The sequence below is a fragment of the Hordeum vulgare genome, chromosome 5H (assembly GCF_904849725.1).
Source record: "Hordeum vulgare subsp. vulgare chromosome 5H, MorexV3_pseudomolecules_assembly, whole genome shotgun sequence".
NCBI lineage: Eukaryota > Viridiplantae > Streptophyta > Magnoliopsida > Poales > Poaceae > Hordeum > Hordeum vulgare.
Window position 1 is genome coordinate 523,819,876 of NC_058522.1, and position 9,442 is coordinate 523,829,317.

General features: G+C 46.3%; 2 protein-coding genes across 4 annotated transcripts; one reads left to right on the forward strand and one right to left on the reverse strand.

The window, feature by feature from the left end:
- The first annotated feature begins 631 nt into the window (after positions 1-631).
- LOC123452154 (CWF19-like protein 2) lies at positions 632-5,379 on the forward strand. 2 transcript variants are annotated; one of them, XM_045128751.1, is made up of 9 exons: positions 632-914; positions 997-1,291; positions 1,396-1,619; positions 1,707-1,907; positions 1,991-2,626; positions 2,918-2,997; positions 3,951-4,302; positions 4,502-4,714; positions 4,808-5,379. In XM_045128751.1, the coding sequence occupies exons 1-9, from the start codon at positions 870-872 to the stop codon at positions 5,132-5,134; spliced, it is 2,373 nt and encodes a 790-aa protein (XP_044984686.1). In that variant the 5' UTR covers positions 632-869; the 3' UTR covers positions 5,135-5,379. The 2 variants fall into 2 exon arrangements, with proteins under 2 accessions (XP_044984686.1, XP_044984687.1); XM_045128752.1 differs by having other exon boundaries at positions 1,000-1,291.
- Positions 5,380-6,439: 1,060 nt separating this feature from the next.
- On the reverse strand, positions 6,440-9,327 carry LOC123452155 (ALA-interacting subunit 5-like). 2 transcript variants are annotated; one of them, XM_045128755.1, is made up of 8 exons: positions 8,916-9,327; positions 8,448-8,506; positions 8,275-8,349; positions 7,891-8,007; positions 7,665-7,735; positions 7,250-7,571; positions 6,879-7,168; positions 6,440-6,761 (listed from the first exon to the last, which is right to left on the reverse strand). In XM_045128755.1, the coding sequence occupies exons 1-8, from the start codon at positions 9,013-9,015 to the stop codon at positions 6,734-6,736; spliced, it is 1,062 nt and encodes a 353-aa protein (XP_044984690.1). In that variant the 5' UTR covers positions 9,016-9,327; the 3' UTR covers positions 6,440-6,733. The 2 variants fall into 2 exon arrangements, with proteins under 2 accessions (XP_044984690.1, XP_044984691.1); XM_045128756.1 differs by lacking the exon at positions 8,916-9,327 and adding an exon at positions 8,662-8,839.
- Positions 9,328-9,442: the final 115 nt, after the last annotated feature.

Consider the following 9,442-nt stretch of genomic DNA (forward strand, 5'->3'; position numbering starts at 1 on the left):
TTTCAGAATGTCGAAAGACTTGTTCTTCCGCATTTGCAATTCCGTGAAGCAGCATAATCCAGTCTTCGAGCAGAGAAGGAACTGTGCTGGGTAGCTTGGCCATAGCATTGAGCAATGATTTTTTATGTTGATATTGTGGACATGAATTTTTTATGTTGTTTCAAAACATGTTTTTATGCAATATGTACGGCTATACAGTGGATGGACGGCGGCTGAACAGCAAACGCGCGGCTGCTGGCTGGTTTTGGACCATGAATTTAGACCATCTATTGAAGTTGGTCTTTTGAACCATGAGAATTTGGACCATCTGTTGGAGTTGGTCTTTTTTCGAAGCTCCAAAACACATTTTTTGGCGGTTCCAATTTTACATCTTCGAATTTGGACCCCAAATTTGAACCATCTATTGAAGATGCTCTTAGCTTTCTGGATATTTAAAAGCTCTATGCTGCTTCTTTTTTTAATATCTTGACGAGAAACCAAAGAGGCCCACATGGGCTGTTGTGCGCTATCCTTAAGCATAAGTTTGGGCCCAGCCCAGCAAACAGGGCAGGGGCAGCCACCGCCTGCCGAAGCCGAAGCCGAAGCCGAAGCCGCTACGCCGTGAAACTTGTACAGGGTCAGGGTGTTGCAACCAAACCGGAGCCGGAATCCGGCGGCACCTCCGCTCTCTCCCCACCGCCCCGAATTCCCCACAGAATACCCCGTATCCCGGACGCACGCATCTCCAAGCCCGCCGGCCCGCGGCGCCCTCTCCGACGAGTAGGCCTCTCTCCACCGCCGCCGCTGACCTGCCTCTCATCTCCTCTCCTCTCCCCTCCCCTCGCGCGCGAACCCCGCCTCCCCCCGGCGAAATCCTCCCTTCCGCCACCATGTTATTGGGCGCCAAGGTCGTACCGCGCGACAAGGCTGTACTGGTGAGTTCGCTGGCATCCCCTACCCCCCACTTCTCAGCCTGCGCACGGGATTTGATTTGATTTGATTTACTCCTTTCTCTAGAAGCAAGGAGGCGGCGACGGCGACGGCTCGGGATCCGACGGCTCTCCCGGGAAGGTTCGCACAAGGCGTAGCAGCGGCAGCAAGAGGAGAGACAAGGAGGAGAAGCGGAGGCGGAGGCACCGGCGGAGGAGCCGGCGCAGGTCGGACAGCTCGGAGGAAGGGTCGGGCGACTCCGTCGACGAGGAGGAGGAGGAGGAGCTGAGCCGGAGCAAGCGCCGGAGGAAGCGCGGCCGCAGGGGCCGCCGCGACTTCTCCGACGAGGATGAATCCAGCGCCGAATCTGATGAAGGGAGAGGTAATGATAAACGTGGTGGATTTTGGTCAGGTGCTAGGTGTGCTTTGGTCAGTAGGATTTTTCTGGGTGGACCGTGCTTAATCGCGTGGCATTTGCCTGTGCAGGTAGCGGCAAGGGGAAGCGAGGAGGGGCTGCAAGTAGTGATGATGATGATGAGGATGAAGAGGAGGAGGAGATGGGAGGTGACGGGACGAGGGCAAGTGAGGTTGTCAGGAAGGAGATGGGGCTTGAATGGATGCTTAAATCCGCAAGCACCAGTCAGCCGGAGGGCAGCCGTGCTCAGAGGGCTGATAACGACGAGGAGAAATTTGAGGCTACACATGAAGAGGTATATTTACTTCAAAAAAACTGGTTGATGTTCATGTGTGTTCAGTTGATTATCTCTTTTTTTTTCTTCAATTATTGACGATGACAGGTGAAGAAACCTAACCCGAAAGAAATGAACCCTTATATGAGGGACAATGGCAGTGGCTATCCCGATGAAGCCACCGCCGCAAAAGCAGCCAGTCAGTTGCTTGCGTCCTCCGTTGTTGGTGACGGAGGTGCTAGCTGGCGGCTTAAAGCTTTGAAGCGTGCAAAAGAGCAAGCAGCTCGTGAAGGTAGAAAGATTGAGGAGGTGTGTACATCATCGCATATGCTTATTCAAATACAGTTTTAGTTAGCTATTCTCTAACTTGCAAGGCTATTCAATTACTGCAGGTAGTTGAAGAGAGATGGGGCTCATTGGGCCACTTAGCCGCATCAGTATCAACGTCCAGAATTGCCCCTTCTTATGCTCATTTGCAGGCCATTAGGGCTAGAAAAGCTGGACAGGCAAACAACTCCGAGAAATCCTCCAAAGTAGATCAGCAGGAGGATCAGCGCGGCGAAGAGAGTGGTGGTGGTCGCCAATATTTGCAAGGTGTCTCCTCTCGGGATCATGCCATGAGGAAACCCAGACCGGATTCTGTAACTTGGAAGAAGAATAGACAGAATATGTCTTCCGAAGATCGAACGCTCATCTCGTCTGCACTAGCAAGTATCAATAAATTTTCCAACGATGGAAGCTTTATGGATAAAATCAGTAACCATGATAGTAAAAATACAAATGCTTCAAATGTCGAGAAAAGGGATAGTGAGCAGAAAGCCCACCAGGAGAGTTCAAAGATATCATCTTCAGTGAGCACACAAAGGCAGGAGAGTTCAAAGATATCATCTTCCGTGAACACACAAAAGCAGGAGAGTTCAAAAATATCATATTCAGTGAGCACTCAAAAACTAAATGCAAACCAGTTAGCTGCGAAGGTTCTGCAGCTCCGAATGAAAGGCAAGCACGAAGAAGCTGACCAACTTTCGGTAAGTGTCTCTATTGTTACTGTGAGAAATTGACACACTCTTTCCCCAGTTCATTAGCAAATCGCTAGTTTGTGAATTACAAAATAAAAGTGATAACATTAATCCATTTGAATCCACATAGAGCCTTTCCAACATTTCCTTCACAATTATGCTGGCATAGAAATTTGGACTGTGTATATGATTAACCTACGGTTTAGGATACAGTGGCTCTATCAATCAAATTTTCTTGTGCTTTCGCACACTGCAAGTAGAGGTCACATGAGTTCTTAACGGATAACCTTTTTTTCTCAGAGAGAAATGGAGACTGTGCTGGAAAACCAGAGTGCTTCTGTTGAAGAGCCTAGGCATGTGAAGGAAAATAGCTCAACCAGGTTTGTCAATCTTATGTTAGAATTCAACTTACTAGTTGATGCCATGGCTGTCTGTTACCTATCCTAAGTTGCGAGTTACATTCTGTCTGTTGCTTCTGTTTTGAAACAAATTTCGCTTCTGGGAGGTTAAGATGCTAAAATTTCTAAGCGGCATGTGCATATTTTCATGATTATGTTCTACTTATTCTCTGTTCAGTACTCTTGAAAGGAAGTGCCATATATGCCGTTTAAGACATGTTTGGTTTGTGATGCCCTACTTGCCTTTTTTGCTTTTGGATGTTTTAGCATTTTTGTCTGTGATGCTTGATTGAAGAAGTGATGCAACCTCATGTATTCAAACATACCCTTGTTGTCATTCTGAACTACTTCCTCCGTTCCTAAATATAAGTCTTTTTAGATGTTTCATTAATGGACTACATACGGATGTATATAGACATATTTTAGAGTATAGATTCACTCATTTTGCTCCGTATATAGACATCTAGTGAAATATCTTTAAAGACTTATATTTAGGTACAGAGGGAGTAGTAAATTATTGATACATGTTCATCTAAAGATGTGCACCACCTTGTCATATGATGTGATTCTGCAAGATAATGGCAATGGTTAGCACCCCAGCATTGGCCCAGATGGTATCCATACTGTAGTCCGGAAAAGAAATGTGTCTGCATCTGCATGGCTATGCTGAAATCTTAAAGATAGTAATCATCCACTGCTAAAATGATCTTTCAGCTCCATCATGTCAACGTCTTAGTTGCTAGTAACGTTTATTAGGCATAGCTGTATACTATGCAACCGAGTTGCTCTCCTAAAATATTTCTGATATCTCTACGTGTGTCATATTATGCAAAACATAGTATGCACCTGTATTGATGCGTTGATATACTCTAGTTTGAACAGCAGATCTCTAGTTTATTTGTCTGCCTGACGCATATTGCCTTTTTCAACTGTAGGCATACAATAAAGCCCAGTGCAGCTGATCGCAGGAAAAGAGAAGAGGATGCTGACCTGCATCTTGCAAATAAAATTATGCACAACAAACAGTACAACATGAGTAAAAGTGTGGAGGATGAATATGAATACGGTGATGCTCCCACTAAGAAAGGCAAAAGGACCAGAGAGGCACAGCAGGATAATAGAAGCACTCGTAGACCTATTTTAACACAGAAAGAGCGCTGTTTGTATTGCTTTGAGAACCCATCCAGGCCAAAGCACCTGGTTATTGCTATAGGGAACTTCACTTACTTGATGCTGCCACAGTTTGAGCCTCTTGTTCCTGGGCACTGTGTCATTCTTCCATTGCAGGTGAGATAACTTACCATGTGCTGAAAGTACAGTTAAGAAATCATCTGTGCATTCTGCTTTTATAAGAAATCAGCCTGCTTCAACTCAATTGTGCTTTGGAATACCCTATTATGGACCTTATGGTTTTCGTTGCAGCTCTTATGAATTGTCAGTATTTTCTTGTACTCTTATTGATTCTTTGTGTTTTTAATGTTTGCAGCACGAGTCTTCAACAAGAACAGTTGATAAAAATGTCTGGGAGGAGATCCGCAACTTCAAGAAGTGCCTCCTGAAGATGTTCGCGCAGCAGGATAAGGATGTGGTTTTCATGGAAACTGTCATAAGCCTGGTCAAACAGCAGAGGCATTGCATGATTGAATGCATCCCTGTCCCATGCGAAGTTTCAAATAAAGCACCCATGTACTTCAAGAAGGTCAGCTATCTATTGCTTTCTGCACAACTAATTGAGAACAATCTGGTCCTCCTGTGCTTGTGGTTCTAACGAAATTCCTTATGTTCACTCCAGGCAATCGACGAAGCTGAGGAGGAATGGTCGCAGCATGAGATGAAGAAGCTCATTCCAACGAGCGGTAACCTGCGGCAATGCATCCCGGAGAACTTCGCCTACTTCCACGTGGAGTTTGGTCTGGACCGCGGGTTCGTCCACGTGATAGACGATGAGAGCAAGTTCGGTGCTGGTTTCGGGCTGAATGTACTCCGAGGGGTGCTCCGGTTGCCAGGGGAGGACATGCACCGTCGCCGGAGGCACGAGTCCATGGATAACCAGAAGCAAGCCGTTGCTGGCTTCATGAAGGACTGGGAGCCCTTCGACTGGACGAAGCAGCTCGAGTAGATGTAAATACGATCTTAAGAGCACTTGGGAAGACTCACGCAATTTGCACCAGACAGTTTTGTAGGGAAGAAATTGTACTGATGTTGTTATGTATCTGTGTTTTAAATGCTTCTTTGGTTGAATTTAACATCTGACAGGATATGGCTATGAACTTCAGTTCAAGTGTATCTTGAAGCGACGACATTAGAGGCAGCCCAGAATGCCATCACTGATCAAACTAAATGAAATAAAAGGAGAATTATATATTTTTTCAGTAGCATGGTAGCATCTGGAGTTTGGTCATGCCACAGTTACAAAATTGGTGCTTAACTGTTGATTTCAGTTGGCTAGCTGCCTTCATGTTGAATGCTTGCATTGTGTTGGGTGCATAGACTTAATATTGCAGTATGCAGGCTCCACCATACTCTTCTTTTTCTTTGCATATATAAAATATAAAGCAAAACAAGAAGTGCAGGTATAGTTTTTGCCTTCCACTGTATGCTTTGGTATTGCACTACCTGGTGGAGTTCTCTTTGCTGTGCGTTGAGGGACCATTGCAAAAAATAAAATGAAAATAAGGGGGGGGGGGGGAGAAAAGCAAAAATAAAATTAAAAAAATAAGCCTACCCATTGCTCTTCGATCGAAGACTACAAAGGGTTGAAATATATTGCTAGCCCCGGTATATTCGAAATATTGGATCCTACAAAAACTGATATCTTTAGCAGCATTTTCTTTACAGCTCCAACTCGCTCTTGTGTACATTCCTGTTCTGTACATTCTGAATCTACCTTCAGTCTCGTGTGCTGTACTGTACACATACATACACATACACATACAGACTACAGTGATCTGCTATATCTAACAACAATGGAGGCAAGCCTATATATAACAAACCAGAGAGGCCGAGTCTACGCTCGTCGACATGATCCATGGATGGACGATGGCTACCGCCCACCGCAGCCGGAGATGCTCCTCTGTCCTGCACATGTAACATGATTGCAGGCAGTTGGCTAGTTGCCTTCCATGTTGAATGTTTGCGCTGTGTTTGGTGCCTTAGATTTAAACATTTGCAGTATGCAGGCTCCATTTTACTTTTCTTTTAATAATAATTAATGATAATTGTTGTAATGTACAGTAGACACTTGTCAATTGCCACAATAATAAACAAAGCAAAACAATAAGTGCAGGTATAGTTTTGGTCTTTCCCTGTAATATGCTTGCTTTTGGCATTGCAACCACCTGATGAAATTGGAGTTCTCTTCGCTGTGTGTTAGAGGGACCTTTGCAAAAAATAAAATGAAATGGAAGTGTATAGGAACAAAATGTAGACCAAAACTAGTAGAGCCGAAATATATTGCTTGCCCTGTTACATTCGAAATATCCGATCCGGCAAAAACCGAGATCTCGAGGCGCGCGGCATTTTCGTTGCAGCTCCAACTTCCTTTTTTTTTTTTTTTTTTTTAAAAACTGAATTTCCTGTTCTGTACATTCTGAACCTACGTTCCAGACCCGCATAATCTCGAGGTGGCCTGCTACGTCTTCATCCATGGTAAGCCAGAGAGGCCGAGCTCGACGGGATCCATGGAGGCATGCGGGCATGGAGATTGGAGAGATGATGGCTACCGCAGCTGGAGATGCTCCTCTTTCCTGCACATGCATGTAAACAAGACCCAGAGAAGGATCGTTGGAGGTTATATTATGCGTTGTCGTATCATCGGCCGGCGATCGACCAAGAGGCAGGGGGAACATGGAGGGCTCACGCACATGGGGAAGAAGAGGCAGACGATGGTGAGCAGCAGCGCGAGGACGAGGCAGGCCATGCCGGTGACGAGGTAGGCGCGGCCGAGGAACGGGTTGCGCCCGCCCAGCGGCCCCGCCGTGGACAGCACCACCGCCTTGGCCCCCTCGAAGCTGTACGAGTTGTAGCGGTTGCGCACCGCCACCGCCACCGTCTCGCCGGCGCCCAGGTCCGCCTCCACCCTCCCGTACAGCTTCCTGAACCGCGGCATCGCCGCCGTCCGCATCCACACCATCAGCTCCTCCTGCTCGCTCAGCTGCACGCCCCACCCAAACGTCTTCATCGATTCATCACCGTACGTACGTCGATCGAGAGGAACAAACAAAAGCTTACGTACGGGCTTTCTCGGGTCGAGCCGCCCGCCGCCGACGAGGGTGCCGTTCTGGAAGTTCTTGGGGTACACGTGCTTGCCGAACAGCCGCTCCCGCTCGCTCCGCCACGAGATCCCGCTCTTGATCACCCTCAGCGCCTCGCCGCCGCCGCCACTGGGACGGCGGGCGAAGCTGTAGGTGTCGTTGAACAGGCTCCAGGCCACGAGACCACAGGGCACCACGGGGCTGCCATTGCCGGCGTAGGCCTCAGGCTTGCAGTCCTTTATGTAGGGGTTTACCTCCTCCTTGGGGTCGCCCAGCTGCGCGATGTTGAAGCTCGTCGCGTACCTGAAAATGAATGAATCCACCTCCAGTTTGAATTCTGATTCTTCTGTCTAAGTTCCTTACGAAATTTGAATTTGCATGAAATTTGCACCGTACCTCCTGTGGTTCTGGTAGAACCTGTCGAGCTGGTAGTATACGAAGATTGGCCTCTTCATGGCATTGGGGATCTACATGCAGTTGAAGGACAACAGAAGGAAGACGCACTCATTTCACCAAAAGCCGTCTCCGTCGATTGAAGGCGCGAAATGGTTCGCTTTCTTTTTTCTCTATCTATCGGCGACGCTAATTAATGGGAATTGTTCTTTGTTTTCTTAATAATTACCTTGAGATTTATTACGCATGTCTTGTTTATCGACGCGTTCTGGATGTAGCCCACTTTGTTGTGAAGCATGTTCTTGGGTACGCATTTCGTGTCGTATCGGTAAACCACTTCAAAGACCTGTCGGAAAGGAAATACAACACTGTTCAGACTCAAATTCGACGAAGGGGAAGTTTCAAGTACATAATAACTACTCCCTCCGTTCCTAAATATAAGTCTTTTAAGAGATTTCACTAAGAGACTACATGCAAAGCAAAATGAGTGAATCTATACTCTAAAGTATGTCTAAATACATCCGTATGTAGTCCTATAGTGAAACCTCTAAAAAGACTTATATTTAGGAACGGAGGGAGTACATGCATAACACAACTGCAAGGATATATATACCTTGTTTGAAGCCGCATAGCAAGCAAGGCCAATCGGAATGAAAAGTAAGCCCACGAATACAAGAATGGGAATGACCTGGTAGTTATCCAAAGTTTGAATTTGTGAAACATGAGACATTTGAAAGAATTTTTTTTGTCAAATGATGACGTATGTGCAAACGATTGGGGTCTCACCATATTGGGTGCCAGTATAGGCTTGCATGCTGGGAGTTGTTGCTGGGTGAACGCATGATCTTCAGAATCAACAGAATGGTTGCAGATTAGCACTTCTCATAAATCTTAACCCGCAAAAAATACTGATTTGAATCAAGTAAATCGTTGATTCCATATTTTATATAAATAAATCACTTCTGGTTTGTTGTAGCTTTAGTGTAGTTAGATTATTCACCTAATTCTGAGGAAAAGGAAGGCTCTTTTCAGTTGGCATTTGCAGTACATCAAGTTACGAAAAGATGACTCGGAACAGGTGAAGATTCAAAGTAGTCGAAAAAGAAAAGAAGAATTCAGGGATATACTTTGTAGAATCAAACAGCTACGGCTAATATATAAGAACATTTCAAGCGAATCTCTCATCAAAGAAAACAAAAAATCAAGCGTGAGAAAAAGAAAGAGAATCTGCGTAGCTGGGGAGAGATTGATTACAGCGAGGCCTGTTGCGTTTGGGCGCTGCGGTGGCTGCCGGCGGGCCGTGCCTGCCGCCGGAGCTCGGTCCGGCGGCGGCGCCACGGTTCGCGGGCGGCATCGCAACCTCCTCCACGAGAAAGAGCACTCCTCGGATGATGATGAGCTCCTGGCTGCAACTGCTTCAAGATGGAGGAGTACCGCGGGTTTGGTGCCTCCAATGTGAGAAGGAATTAAACAAGAAATGATGGCGATGTGGTACAGCAAAAAGGAGGGAAAGGATCGGCGAGGTTTAGGAGTAGGGAGGAAGCAAGCAAGCAAGGCTGAGAGAGAGAGAGAGAGACAAGCTGTCCCTGTAAACCACCGGAAAGGCAAGCATCACCTACTTACTTGAACCTAACCCAGAGCCAGGTCTGCATCACAAGTCTTCTTGGGTTACCTGCTACCGATGGCTTTGGATTGGATCAATATGTATTATCTGTCTGCATCCACTAATAATTCAATGTGAGCCGGCCTGTTGGGCGTATTTGTTGGCATCGTTAAACAAT

Excerpts from the sequence above, each read along its gene's own strand:
- LOC123452154 (XM_045128751.1), top strand. The coding sequence starts at position 870 with ATGTTATTGGGCGCCAAGGTCGTACCGCGCGACAAGGCTGTACTG. Across the intron at positions 1,620-1,706 it reads TTGAGGCTACACATGAAGAG|GTGAAGAAACCTAACCCGAA; the intron begins GTATATTTACTT and ends TGACGATGACAG. Across the intron at positions 4,303-4,501 it reads GTGTCATTCTTCCATTGCAG|CACGAGTCTTCAACAAGAAC; the intron begins GTGAGATAACTT and ends TAATGTTTGCAG.
- LOC123452155 (XM_045128755.1), bottom strand. The coding sequence starts at position 9,015 with ATGCCGCCCGCGAACCGTGGCGCCGCCGCCGGACCGAGCTCCGGCGGC. Across the intron at positions 8,507-8,915 it reads CAAACGCAACAGGCCTCGCT|ATCATGCGTTCACCCAGCAA; the intron begins GTAATCAATCTC and ends TTGATTCTGAAG. Across the intron at positions 6,762-6,878 it reads GTCTGCCTCTTCTTCCCCAT|GAAAGAGGAGCATCTCCAGC; the intron begins GTGCGTGAGCCC and ends ATGCATGTGCAG.